This window comes from Toxotes jaculatrix, chromosome 6 (assembly GCF_017976425.1).
Source record: "Toxotes jaculatrix isolate fToxJac2 chromosome 6, fToxJac2.pri, whole genome shotgun sequence".
NCBI lineage: Eukaryota > Metazoa > Chordata > Actinopteri > Toxotidae > Toxotes > Toxotes jaculatrix.
Genome location: NC_054399.1, coordinates 14,037,964 through 14,052,949, shown reverse-complemented (window position 1 = coordinate 14,052,949; position 14,986 = coordinate 14,037,964). Strand labels below are relative to the sequence as shown.

Genomic DNA, 14,986 nt, shown 5'->3' with positions numbered 1-14,986 from the left:
GTTTTGTTTCGTCTATTTCAATATCAACATTGTTAGAATAACTAGCAACGAGTTTGTATCTGCAACCGGAAGTGATTTACGTGTCAAAGGTCGAGCACATTGTTCCGGCGCGGTAATGTCTGTTTCACATAGTAATGAATGAAGTTTTAATCAAATAAAATTTCTAGCGCACAACCACAGCGAGTAACCAAGCGACTGTGACATCAGTGTGTGCAGAATATAATACAACTTAAGAACTTCTTCGTCTTATTTGAGGTAAGCTTAAAGAACTGTGCGAACAACATGCTAAAGCTAACAGCTAGCTCGAATAGGAGATACTGCTAATGTTGTGGTTAACGTTTCTACCATGGGTGTACTAAGAAGAACGAGACCTTGTTACTTTGTCTAAAAGTCCAATGCGAGGCAGTAACCTTTTTAGATAAATGTCGAGTGCGTGTATTTTAGTCGCCAACATTTTTCAGCTATACGACTTGATGTTCATGTTCCGCGTGGGCTTTACTGAATTTAATTTAATCTTCATTCAGTTACAGCCAGTGTTCTGAATTAGTTTTATCTCGTTAAGCTCGATTTCACTGGTATCTTGCCGATATTTAGCTAGGTACAGGATAAAGGTTGTCACAAATGCGTATGGGGTCAGTAAAGCAGCTGGCAATCTGTAAAATCTCAGAGGTCATTTTTGCTATTCGACTCTTCAGACACAGATATGAACTATGACAGAGTAGTTTAAAATATTAAATAAGAAGTCAAGTAAGGGTTTATCTCAATTAAAAAGTTCTTAATCTCAGCATCTTGATTGAGGTAATATGTACAGGTTGTCTCTGACAGTACAGATTCTTAACAAGCATTACATTGCCTCCAATCATAAACGTGCATTTAAAACATGAAAACTTTGGTCTTTGGTTATCTCTCTTTCAGTCTCTGCTGATATATGTTCATTTACCAACATGCTTCTAATCCATGTACCATAAGAGAATCTTCCTTGTGTTTGTTGTCAATAATAAAATCTGTATACTATACTATTATCATTTGTATTTGTATACTATTATCATTTGTATTGTAATAAAACCTGTATACTGTACTATTATCATTTATACTTTGTTGTCATGACAAATGTTTATATTGATATGAATGTGATAGGTCTTTATGAAAGACTACATGAAACCTGCAAACACCACGTTTGTAAAATCATATCGTTCTTGTCACAAGATAAAATGCAAGCACTTGACACTTGACTTGAAATCAAATGCTTTCTAGGCATGTCATGTTGTTGTTAATTTTTTTCTTTTTTTTTAATGAAAACTCAGTTAAATAAAGCTTTCTGTTCCTCTCTCTTCCAAGTTCATAGACCGAAACAGAGATGGCTGGCATTCTGTTTGAGGACATCTTTGATGTAAAAGACATTGATCCAGATGGCAAGAAGTTTGACAGAGGTGTGTGAAATGTGTTTTATTAAACAAGGTTAAAGAAGGTGGGTAAAATAGGTTTCGTGTACAAGCCAAAGGCCAATTTTTGTAGACTGTAATCGTCACTGGTCTTTACTAATATATTGGGATTTACTTCAGATTATCAACTATCATGCATCTAATTAAAAATAAATAAATAAAAAAAATCATAAATAAAGTCAAGAGTATAACAAGCTAAAGACCCAGATGTTTTTACTGTCAGTGCAAATCAAAACATATGTAAAAGGGTACTGATTATTTGTTACAGTGTCTCGTCTACATTGTGAAAGTGAATCTTTCAAGATGGACCTCATTTTGGATGTGAACATTCAGATCTATCCTGTTGATCTTGGTAAGAAAGTAATCTTTTTGTTCCTTTGTTTTAGTTAGAGACTGAAAGTCATTAAATGTTTGATTTTGTTGGTAACATAATCATAATGTAAACTACACTATGACCAGAAGAGGTGGCCAAATCGGTTCCTTTTCACATTTCATCTCAATAAATATGCACTTTTTAAAAGTAAAGCCATCATTCTGCTTTTAGGCGGGGGGGGGGGGGGGGGGTTGCATAAGTGTTTTGGGTATACTGACCGGCTTCCATTACATTTGACATCTATTTGCAAACTCTGTCAGACATTTAGGTGAGCTGTCCAATATTCCTCTCTAATTCCAAATAAAAGGAAACCAGCTGAGCTGTAAATTGTAAATTGTAATTGAGTATACCTTTTAAATAAAGGCACAAAGAGCCATGCATAAAAAACTCAACACAAACCCAAGGTTTCCAAGTGCACAATGGTGTGATAAACCCAGTGTGGTATTATGTGTCCATTTTATTAAGGTGACAAGTTCAGACTGGTTATTGCTAGTACATTATACGAAGATGGAACACCAGATGACGGAGAGTATAATCCTCAGGATGATCGACCGTCTAGGTACGACATTTGTTCTTCACATATTGATGCATGTAATATTGCCAACACATTTTTTTTGGAAAACATTTGTCTGTACATTCTTAGTGTAACTCTCCCCTGAGGTTTGCAGTTTTTGTTTTTTGCTAGTTTAGATTTGAGATCTCATTTCACTTTGTCCAAATTTCCAGAGCGGACCAGTTCGATTATGTGATGTACGGGAAGGTTTACAAGATTGAAGGCGATGAGACTTCAACAGAAGCAGCCACACGCCTGTGAGTGATGTTTTATATGTGATAATACAGTGACTCAGCCAGAAATACCATTAGTATAATTACAATAACAACTATCAGTGACTGGTAATGAATTTTGCATTCATGTGATTAGTTACCTGCCATCATTATGCTGCATTACTATATTAAAAAGTAACATCTGCAAATAATGTAATTTAATAGTTGATTTCTAGCAGCCTTGCACCTTCTTTATTGTGCTGTGCATATAACCACACCTTACCATAGTAATTTAGAATTATTGTTACACTCACATAAATAAAGCAGAATTCATTGCAGAATTGCTTTTGCAGCCTCCATTTTCATTTACAGAAATAAAATCCAGTGAGGTTATATTTTACTGTGTTGCCTGAGAAAAGCACTATCGATGGTTTGTAAATGAATTATTATTATTACCCTGTTTTTTTTAAAAGTCATTACAGTGAACACAGAATGTGTGTGCATAAAACCTTTTTAGATACATTGTACAGACATTTGTAGCAGCTTGGGATTTGAAAAACATTATCTTGTCATTTGTTATCTTTAATCCTTTCAGCTCTGCCTATGTGTCTTATGGTGGCCTTCTTATGAGGCTGCAGGGAGATGCCAACAACCTTCACGGCTTTGAGGTGGACTCCAGGGTTTACCTCCTCATGAAGAAACTGGCCTTCTAAAATCCAATTGCTCTCCCACTTACCACGCTTCTTCTTCTGCCACAGTCAACCTTAAAGTCATACTGAGCTGCAAACTGAAAACATTTTTATTGCCAAGTCTGGAGCATGTGGTCATCTCCAAGAGCAGGTAACAGACAGAACAAATGGAGGCTGCAGAAAACATATTTTGTTTTGTTTTTTTACTCTCATAGTTATGAAATATTTCCAGGGATATGGACTACAGACTAACGACTGTGACACTTAAAAAGTACTGCAGCCTCCATCTGATGGCAAACTGTAAATAAAGATTTCTTTTTTATAAAATGATTCTTTGACACTCCGTCACCTTGGATGATTTTTTAATTTTTTGTCTTGGCATATTCTTTTGGTATATGGTTGTCAGAAAACAACCATATACCAAAATAAAGAGCACCAATTGCTTAGGTGCTCTTTCAGACATTTTCAGTTAGGTTTATTATTTACTTATCAATCAGAAAGGGGGGTTAATTTGTTACAGTATTTCTCAATATTTGGGCTGTAGGCAAGCTGTGTATTATGATAAAGAGAGCGGAAGAAGGTTTCATAAAGAAGCTAGTGCTAACTGGGCCATATAGCTCTTAGGGCAGTGGTATTGATGTCCTACTCTGAAGGCCAGAAATGATTTGTTTATTGTGGATGGCAACAGTTGCCCCTGCGACCTGGGCCCGGACCCAGATGAGCGGCAGATGATGACATGATATGACTTTTTAGTTGTCGGCTCTAATTAAGTTAGTTCTTAGTGTTCATTTAGGTGTCCTTCCCACACTCCAGTCCAGAAGGATTTAGACTGACGACATACAGCTTTGAAAAGGTGTATTTAAAGCAATGGCACAGTCGACAGCATCTCTTTCCAGAAACAGGGTCCCAGATAAGGGACTATGGGTAGTAATTACAGTTTCACTGAATAGTGTTCACTGTGAGGACAGTTGAGTAACAGGAACATTATATGCAAGGTTTGAATTGTATGTCTTTATTGAGAGGACTGTTCTCCATTAGCTCACAGAAGTTAAAGAGCTAAAGACCTGTGTTTTTTTCCCTCATAAATCTTTGTTTTTGTTTTTTGTTTTTTTGTTAAATGCTTTGCATTCATGAACAATCCCCACACCAAACAGCCTCTGAGGACTGAAAACATTTCAACTGTTGTGTTGATTTGATGCTCTGACAAGTATTTTAGGAAATTAAATTATTGTGCTCCCACCTCACAGATGGGACTTTATTATCCAGGATGCCATGGCAACTGCTCTATATTTGCTTGGATGGCAGCAAACTAAAATGTGGACACTCAGGAGAGATGAAATTGAATTAAGGGTGAAGAAGCTTCTTTTGTGCAAAACACAGGCTTCCCAATGTCAGTGGTAATGGATGTCACAGGATGGGAAGGAACACTGCCAATGACTCGCACAGGCTCCTGGTATGTGTCTGGAAATGTATGTAGAGATACTGTAGAATGAGCTTGTAGCCTTAGAAAAAGTACCAACAGTGATATATAGTCTTTAAGAAAGAGATTCTGTGAGTACCAGGATAACAGGAATATATACACTCACTGAGCACTTATAAGGGGCAATGGTACACCTGCTTAGTCATGAAATTATCAGATCAGCCAATCATGCTGCAGCATTGCAGTGCATAAAGTCATGTGGATACAGGTCAGGAGTTTTGGTTAATGTTCGCATCAAACATCAGAACAGGGGAAAAAGTTAGATCTCAGCGACTTTGAGTGTGCCATTATTGTTGGTGCCAGACAGGCTGGTTTGAGTATTTCTGTAACTGCTGATCTGAACCCACACATCCAACCTTGAGGCTAAAGACCTTGTTGATTAACACTCCTGTGAGCTAAGAACAGAGATCTGTGGCTGTAGTGGGCACAGGTTCACCAAAACTGGACTGGATTTCTGCTGAGGCTGTAGACGGTAGGGTCAGAATGTGGCATCACCAGCATGAATCCATGGACCCAACCTGATTTATGCAAACAGTCCAGTCTGATTGTGGTAGTGGAATTCTGTGGGGAATGTTAATTATTCACAATCAATCATTGTTTGAACACCATGGCCTATCTGAGTATTGTTGCTGACCATGTGCTTGCATTTATGGCCACAATTTACCATCTTCTAATAGCTACATCCAGCATGATAATGCTCCACAGCAAAAGCAAAAGTCATCTCAAACTGGTTTTATGAACATGACAATGTCTTCATTGTATTTCAGTGGCCTCCTCAGTCACTGCATCTGATTCCAAAAGATCACCTTTGGGATGTGGTAGAAAGGGAGATTGGCAGCAGACACCTGATACATCATGAACCGCAAACACTGTGAGCTCTTTGCTCACATGTCGACCAGGTAAATGGTCATGGTCATGTAGAATAACACAGTCTGCAAATAAGCTGCACCACAACGAAGCAAGTTTGTTTAATCTCATATGGCATATTACGTTACCACAGGATTTTCAGGTGTACTTTCTGGAGCTTATATATGTTGAGGTTTTGCAGTGTACGACCTTGTGCAGTTTATAAGATTGCTGTAATGTAAATCTCTTTGTTGATTTCCTTAGGCACTTTACAACTAGATCTTAGAACATGCCTTGTCTCATTTTCTGTGTTGCTGTGAAAATCAAATCAGTTCAAAAATGGCAACGCACAGTCGACCTAAATTACATTATTACTGAATGACAGCGCCTCTGAACGCATACGTTAATTTGACAAATGTGATTTAAATTCGTGGAAGATTGAGGAATTAGGTTCGGTGCTTGGGAGTGGGCCAAGGTGTATATGTTGAGTCGACCGGAAGTGATGTAGGTTGGATTTAACTGCGCAGGAGCGTGTTTGCAGGTCGGGGCAGTTGTTTAAAGAATAAGCTGCACAAGGACTGTGCTACGCCTGACGGACCGAAACTTGCGCCATGCATTGTCATTGTTAGGATAAGTAGAACAATATGCATTCCTGTTGCATGCATTTTTTTCCAACTGGGTGCTGACGGGATTGGTAGTATGTCCTCGCTGTCAGCTCTAATTGGAAGCACCGTACTCGGGATTATGTCTGATGTGGTGTTTTGTAGAGAGACGAGCATGTATCTTGAAGAATGAACGTGGTCAGTCGAAGTATAAAAAGATTATAGCAACCGAATACGATGGATAATCGACGGAAAAAGAAGCTGACGTTCTTCACCATTGGGCTTATTTTCCTTCTAAGCGGTGTGGAATATGGTAAGAACTGTTTTGGGGCTGTTATAGAGGCTTTCTCATGAAAGTAAAATGTTTAAATTCATGTGATTACAAGGTAGGCATATTCCTTACATAGGTCAAGTTATTATTGTAGATAAAGATATATTTTTGAGTATTAGTACTATAGGGCAGCAGTTAATACCATGTTGAGTAAACTTTATTATTCACTGTCACACTTTGGGACTATGGGGCATACTGTACCAAAAGTTGTTTGACAATCTGGTATTTGTACCTTTGAAGATATATTTTCAACAGACATAAGAGCCTGGGCCATGATGCTATATAGATCTACTAAGGACGGAAATGAGTCAAACTTCAACCAAGCCACCCGTACCCTATATAAATTAATTTACCTGTTCCATTGTGTTGTTAGTTACTTTTAACTGTACATCATGGTCTTGAGGTTAGAATGTTATTTACCCCCCCACACACACCCAAACAACAAAAAAACGTATGTAATTTTCTGAAATTTTCATTTTTTGTTGTTTATTGTGTGTTTGACTTGATTCCATTGAAGATTTGGTGGCTTTACTTTGAAAGGTGTTTCACAGTAACTTGCAGATATGCACGGAATGGAAACGCCTAAAAATACAATGCTCTCCCACAGATCAGCATCACTAACCACTCTAAAATCCACCCTAAAATCTTCTGAAGAGTTATGTCAGCATCTGTCTTACACTCAGCGTAGCTGTAAGGTTCTAAAAGAAGCAAGCAAGAGTCCATTAGCATCACAACTAGTTTTATTACTCCCACATACTGATGTCTCCTATCTATGGCCCTCCATAGATAGGAGATGCAACTATGGCCCTCCCCTAAGTAACAAATCTGAGCAATTATTTCCTCTGTGGAATTTTCTGAGGGCATGCTTTATTGTGTGTCTTCTGACCCTGAAATTGAATTTGGATTGAATTGTATCAGCACTATCCTTTGTCTATGTGATGACAAGATTCGCATTAACTGGGAGAAAGAGCATGCAAATCATAGTTAGACGCAGATAGGAAGCTTTAATAGTAGGCAAATGCCAGTATACTCAGTTAACATACAGGTATGGTTATCAAAGAAAATATGTGAAGTTGTAGTCATTTATTTCTTAATGATATTGCACAGCTTAATTCAGTCTGTCACTGATTTGCTCAGGGGAGTCACAGTGGTTGCAATAAGGTGCGATGCCATGGTAATGGATCCTAGGTGACTGTGCTTACGTACAGGCAGTCCAACAGAGCTATAGCATGGCTTATGTATTTCCAAAGGGGCTGCCTGGATCCACAAAGATCAGATGACTGATCTCTGTGTCTTGAATTGTGTTTGACTCAGACATTTAGCTGTTTTTCAAGCAGAATTTGAGAAGAAACTGTACTTTAAGAATAAACTAGAAAACTAATTGCCCTTGCCTCTGTCTCCCCAGCTGTGATACTGCCCACAATATGGAGGTACTTGCAGACTTTAGATGCAGCCCCTTACTTCCTGGGTTTGGCTCTGTCAGCATTCAGCTTGAGTGGCCTCCTGTCAGGACCGCTGTTTGGCCACTGGTCTGACAGAACACGAACCACCAAGAAGATCATCTTGTTTGCCAACCTTTTTGAGGTAGCTGGTGAGTCAGTTCTTCTCCTCCACTCAAATTTTCTTTATTTACAGTTGTAGGTATAGCTAGATTAACATGGTAATGTTGGAGTGTTTTGATTGTAAAGCAAAGTATGTACTTGACTTCCCATGTCAAAAACACAAGCTCCATCTGAAGCACCTATTTGACTGTTAACCATTACCCTTATTTTTCTGCTCCTTCTTACTCTCCAGGTAATTTCATGTACTTCATGGGCTACTCCAAGTGGCTCTTACTGTCAAGCAGATTGGTAGCAGGTGAGTGTGTACAAAGTAACACTGGAACTGGTAATCCATTTTGCAGATGGGGTGTCTGTAGAGTACATCTGTTAAACACCTGTCAACAGCATAGCTTGGCAAGATCATCAAGGACTCTTGTCTGAAAAGACACAGCTATGAATTTGAATTGTTTTGGTGGCTTCAGCTCAGTATTGTGTAATTGCAGCTGCTTTTTAAACCAAAAAAATGATGAATATTGAACTACCAAACATGACGGATTGAATTCCAGCTTATTAATGATGTGTTGAAACTCAACTTTGATACGTTGGTAAATCACTTTAACTGTGGTCTTATGTATTCTAAGAAAATGATAAAATATGATAGTACACATGATGTAATGATGATGCATATCTTTTCTGACCAGGACGCAGAGCTCCAGGTTTCAATCTCAGTGTTTCAGTGCTGTTATATGTATTTTCTTCAGGCATTGGCACAGGTGCAGGCTCATCTATTTTTGGTTTCCTGACCAGAAGCACTGCTCCAGAGGACCGCGCCACAGTATTTGCTGCTGTTATGGCGTGTCGACAAGCTGGCCTCCTGATTGGTCAGTGCTCCCCTGCTCTCTGTTTGCAATTATCAAGGCCTGTATTACACAGAAAATATCACAAGAATCCTGGGCCTTTCTAGATGAGTTGAGTGGGCAGAGATAACGAGCCATGTAGCTTCCTGATGAAATAGCCTGTATAATTGTAGTTGCTCTAGAGTTTTTTCTGCTCCTCACCTCATCTAGATTATATAGAATGATTTACCAAGGGTTGATGTATAATGAACACACGTTTTAACTCTGTGTTTAACACAGGTCCAGCATTTAATATCTTCCTGAGGCTGTGTGATTTCCACCTGGGTCCTTTTGTGGTCAATAAATATACTGCACCTGGGGTAAAGACCAAAATATGGTAGTTTTACCTTTGTGATACATTCTTTGCACCATCAAAGAAAATCTAAAACACTCCCTTTTCCATCCCCTGCAGTTGTTCATGTGCCTGCTGTGGATTCTCCTTCAGCTGGCAGTGATCTTCATGTACTGGGACCTACCACCTCTGGAGAAAAGGAAGGCACAGGAGAGTTTAACAAGGAAGAGTGGGGAAGAGGAGAATGAGCAAGGGCCAATGGAAGATGAGGAAGAGGACAATGAGGAGGGAAAGCCGCTAATGAGGTCCCAGGAGCTGGTGGGATCCTACGGCTCAGTGGTGACACCCAACCCTCTGAGAAACAGCATCTCTGCTGCCTCCAATGCCACACTGAATCATATCTCCCCACCTCCATCTCCACTGCCATCAGAGACCCATGAGTCCTCCAGCCCCTTTAAGAATTTCAGCATATCCCGAGGTAGGTGTCATTTGACATTATCTGTTTGTGTATCTATTTTAGTTTGGCTTTGGTTTGGTTTTTGTTGGATGCCCTGTCTCTTTACAGAACTTTAATTAGATAAAATTTTTTTTTCTTCTTCCAGGACAAAACCAGTTGTTAGCAAGCTTTATCTCCTTCCATATATAGTTTAACTTTTGCTGGCAATTTAACCATTTTCATACATGCTGTATAGGCTGTTTTAGGTTTTTGCATCTGTTTCCCTTTTATGGTTTCCAACCAATTCATGACTTTTATTTATTTTGTACAGTAAAAGTCTACTAGTAGGATTAGAAAACTGGCTTTAATTGAGTTATAAAAAGGTGAAAATCGGTTTTAAAAAAGCACATTCAGCGATATAAAACCAAGAGGCATGGTTGTTAAAAAGAAAATGTTGGAAATACCAGTACAAAAGTAAACCTGTCTGTCTCTCTTGGCTCCCTATTCTCTTTCACTCTGTTTTGACCTTGCGGTTGGTCTCCAACTCTTTCGTCTGTCTTCTCCTTTGTCCATCTCTCTGATTTTCTCTTTGTCTCTGTAGAGTTCCTGAGAGAAGAGGTGGTTGTGCTGCTGGCTGCTCAGTTCATCACCCTCTTCAATCAGACAGCACTGGAGGTGCAGTAAAGGCACACAGGCACACACATAAATATCTTTTATGTCCCCTTTATATTTTCTTAGTCAGGTTTCACTTTTTTAATCTAGTGCCCTTTTTTTCTGTTCCAGTTTTTTAAGACTTTCAACTGACTCCTGGAAACTTTTGAAACAAACAAACCCACACTGGGAACGAAATTACACTTCTAACTAAGAATAAAATATTTTTCTCTCCTCAGACCATGGTGACTCCATTGACTCAGAAGTATTTCGGCTACGGGGAGCTGGAGAACAGTGTGATGTACTGTCTCTGTGGTGTTGAGGTGGTTGCTGGCTTCCTCTTTGTGCGCTGGCTGAGCCAGCGTGTTGCTGAGCGGGTGGTCCTGGCCATTGGTTTGACCATCTGCAATATCTCTGGTGTCTGGTGCCTCATCTTCCTGGCTAACCCACTAGGTCAGACAGCACTGCAAATTAAGTTCTTGCTATTGGTATTGCACGTCACAATTTATACAGTAGATCCAAAGAATTTGACAAGCAGGCTAATGGAAATAGGAATCTTGGTGATACAAAACACCTCAGTAGAACGTGTGTCATACATATTAACTGTTTTGGTATTTTCTCTTCCATTGCACTTTGTGTTTTCTGTAGGTGGCTTTCCGTGGCAGCTGACTGAGTTCATCATTGGGGTGTTTCTGCAGGTTTTGGGTTTGCCATTTGTAGCTGTGGCCCAGGTTTCCCTCTTTTCCAAAGTCACTGCTGAGAGAACACAAGGTGGGAAATTGCACCATCTAGTGGACACAATCAAGTATTGCTCTTTTTTTGAACGCATGAGCAACTGCGTGGTATTTTTATAGCTCATTCAAGGTGTTTTATGGAAAATCATCATGTTTAAATATAGTGTCACCAAAATGCAGATTTTTGTAATTGTAAAAAGTCCTGTACCTTTTGTTTTTTGTGTGTGTGCTTTTACTGTATATGCAGCCTTTGGTTGAGCTCTTGTGTCTTTGTGTCTTGTCTTGGTATTGCAGGTTTCAGTCAGGGAGTGCGTCGCTCAGTGGGAGGTCTAGCTACCATCCTGGGCCCTCTGTGGGCTGGTGGTCTTACGGACAACATTTATATCATGATGGGGGTGATGATGGCACTGCTGGCACTGCTAACGGTAAGCAAAGGAAAATGAGATTGAGAGAGAAATCAAATAAGACAGAGAATGTGTCTATGTCCCCAGTCGGCATGTCTGCGGTTACATGAAAGGGTTGGACGAAGGATTGAGATGGAATCGTGGCTGTTACAGTTTGGAGTATTTATAATTTATATAACCATGTGAAGACTTAAATGACTATTTTCTCCACTGTTTTTGCAGTTGTGACATATTATTGTGCACCAATGTTGTGCAGATATTGGGGGGGGAAAAGGAACAGAAACTCAGGATGTTTAATGGCACCAATACTGTAAATTTTCAAGCTATCCCCAACCACGTCAACCACTTAAATGAAAAATGGGAAAACGCTGAAAATTGAGATGTTTTTTTTTTTGTTGTTGTTACTTTAATTTTACAAATTTCTTTGTACTACACAGTTACTCCTATAGTTCTCTCACAACTCTCACTATTACCACTAATGTGCATTCAACATTCACTAAATTCACTAAATTCCACTCTTTAGTAGATTATTCATTATCATTTATTAGGTCTGAGTAATGTGACTGGCTGAGAACATAATAATTAATCACCACGCCCTCTTTTCACCCAACCCTTTTGCCACATACTCATGAATAAAAATAGTAACTACTCTTTGATTTGCCCTCATTGCCCATTTGCACAAGACACAGCGCTAGCAATGTTTAAAATCAGACCCCATAATTTGTGTAAATGTTTATCTTGTTCCTTTTCCAAGCAAAAACTTACAATGAGACTCTAATTGGAACAAATAAGAAACAAACAAACCACAGAAAAGGGTTTAAAATTAGGAATAGGAGATGCATGTTGACATCTTATAGCCAGCAGCTCCTTTCAGATTAGGGAACAAACAAGCATAACAAAATGCTTGTAAAGCTTGTAATGAAGCGTGGGGAAACCACAGCCCAACAAACAAATGTTTCCACTATCACTGACAAATAAGAAAACAAAACCTGGTTGTGTGCCTGTGAGGGAAGGGCTCAGACTGTGCACTTAAAAACAAGTAAGAGGAAGTCCACCTTTCAGTATTTTCTTCCAAATTGGGTCCACAAGGAACCCCCTTCACAGCCCTGTCTTTTCTTTCTTTCATTATTTTCATTGGAAAGGACATGTTGCTGTATGCCGCTGACAGGTCTGAAGCAGGATTTCAGTGCTCACAGCAGCAAACATTTCAAGTTCAGAAATATTTCAACTTTGGGAAGGATTATCATGCTCCAAATCAGTTTTCAGGATTTACTTAGCAACTGATTTTTATTTTTTTTTTTTGGTTAACTTTTCTTATTTTTTGTTCGGCTCTTTCTCTTAAATACATTGTAACTTTGTGTTGCAGTGTATTTAAGAGATAAAGAGGATGATTATGTCAGACAAATAATCATGCAAAAATTGCAAAACCTTGACATCCAAGAGGAAAAGAAGCCTTTGATTGGATTAGCAGAAATGTCAGAGAAAAAAACAGAATGTAGACAACAGAAGAATTTATCGAAGAGAATTAAGCATTCATTTCCCTTGCCTCTCAGAGCTTTCTTACTGAACAGCTTATCACATTTTGTATTAATACTGATCCAATATTTTTAATGCAGATGATGCTGGCTTTCTCATATGACCGTCTGGTTGAGCCTGTTGCTGAGGAGGAAGCAGACAGCCCAGACAGCTGTGGCTGATCCAACAGGAAAAATGGAAATGAAAGGTAGCTATTTGCAAATATAATGCTTCAAGTTCCTATAGACTTGTACCAGATTTATACAATACAATTATTGTTTTTAGCTAGTTTGTTAGCTTTTGGAATGTGGGCTAGTAAAGTAACCTAACAGCGCACACCTCCCCTCTTCCGGAGTGCTTCCCTAAAGGGGACTTGTCTGTTTTTGTGTGCAAGGGCAGATGAAAGTACTGTTTTGGTGTATATGTATATTTCCCATGGAAATATAGAATCCTGATGGCACCACACATGCAAGCTTCGGCTGAAAATGGTTTTCGTCCTTTTGTGCTCTGCGGTACTAATAGGTGTATCACACATTCTGCTTAACTGTTAAATTACTGTTAAATTAATTAACATGCCAAATGGTCATGGATTTAGCTGACCTCTGACCTTGTGCTGCAGGAGAATCTTTGAGCTGTTTAGTCTTCACACTTCTTACCTCATCTTCTGCAAAAACAAGCATTCGTAACATTTATCACCTCCCTGAACACAACCCGTGACATTACCTATGGCAATGTTTTTATCTGTGAAGAGTTTCTCTGGCAGGTAGAAAGCCAGGATTTATTGTCCTCTAACTGAAATACTCAAAGGTTTGACCAGACTTTTACATCAGAAGGATTTCAACCTTGATGAAATATCATTTCAGTCCTCTTCTTTATTCACATCCATTTCAGCTGCGTCTGAAATACTGAGGTTGAATACAAGGTTTCTCCTTGAACACATCTAAATATTTACAAAAACACTATGTTTGATTTTCTTTGCAAGTTGTATTCACTCATTTTAATTTTTCAGAGTTGCCTCTACATAAGCCTAAGCCTGTGTTGGGTTAAACTTTGTAAAAGAACTAACATTAACACAGAAGAGTTGAATTAATGTGGGTTTTAACTGTTCGTTTTGACACGGTGATAAAAATGCTGTTTCAAATGTATTTACAACCTGGCAGTAATAGATATCTCAGGGCAACTTGTAGTCTTTGGTGTGAAAATTCACATTAGGAGATATTACACTTTGACTCAGTATCATTGATCAGTAAATTCATTCTACGAATGTTGGAATCTGCCTTTTTTTTTAAAAACTTACTGGTGTAAAGACCGTTAAATGATTCAATAAGTTTCCCACTATAAAAAGAGACCAGCAATTCAAATTTGTGATAGTTTGACGGTGATGCAGTACTTATTTTCAACACTGGTGGGTGCTCTTAGCCTTTGTTCCAAAATGCATGTTCCCCTGAAGAGTCTAATGTGTTAACGTGTGATCCACATCAGCCTGAAAGTTCAATAAGTGCACTATTACAAAAAAACACATTTAGGGAAAAACATCTTCATTTGGAACTTTGTTACACAAAAATTTGCAAGGTGATAGTACAGAAAACACACATCTGTCAAAGGATAATTCTCTGTCTTTGTAATTTGTTTAGATTTTATATTCACAGACACCAAAAACATGTTATGAGCTCAGAGTATTTATTTCTTTATTTATTGTGTATTTATTTATGAGATCTTTTGTTGGTACCTAACATGTATGTTAACTTTTTTTTGTATTCCTTATCTCTATAAGATAAACTTTCACCATTCTTCCCTGGCTTGTGTTTTGTTATTCTATGGTGTGTGTGCGCAGTAATCATGAGAGATGACAGCAGAGCAAAAATAATATCAATAATAATAATAATAATAATAATAGAATTCACATGAGATGAGATATTTTTTTATTTGCATGGTTTTTTAGGAGGGGGGGTAGGTTACATGTTTTATCCTTGGAGACCCACAAACTAA

At 38.5% G+C, this 14,986-nt stretch overlaps 2 protein-coding genes across 2 annotated transcripts; both read left to right on the top strand.

Annotated features, from left to right (window-relative positions):
• Positions 1–62: 62 nt before the first annotated feature.
• Positions 63–3,599, top strand: polr2h (RNA polymerase II, I and III subunit H). Its single transcript, XM_041040487.1, has 6 exons — positions 63–255; positions 1,339–1,430; positions 1,711–1,794; positions 2,281–2,374; positions 2,542–2,625; positions 3,176–3,599. Exons 2-6 carry the CDS (start codon positions 1,358–1,360, stop codon positions 3,291–3,293), a joined length of 453 nt encoding a protein of 150 aa, XP_040896421.1. The 5' UTR covers positions 63–255; positions 1,339–1,357; the 3' UTR covers positions 3,294–3,599.
• A 2,599-nt stretch (positions 3,600–6,198) lies between these two features.
• Positions 6,199–14,769, top strand: mfsd8l1 (major facilitator superfamily domain containing 8-like 1). Its single transcript, XM_041040562.1, has 11 exons — positions 6,199–6,510; positions 7,934–8,119; positions 8,323–8,385; positions 8,831–8,950; positions 9,206–9,285; positions 9,378–9,735; positions 10,295–10,368; positions 10,584–10,797; positions 10,993–11,115; positions 11,373–11,503; positions 13,099–14,769. Exons 1-11 carry the CDS (start codon positions 6,435–6,437, stop codon positions 13,177–13,179), a joined length of 1,506 nt encoding a protein of 501 aa, XP_040896496.1. The 5' UTR covers positions 6,199–6,434; the 3' UTR covers positions 13,180–14,769.
• Positions 14,770–14,986: the final 217 nt, after the last annotated feature.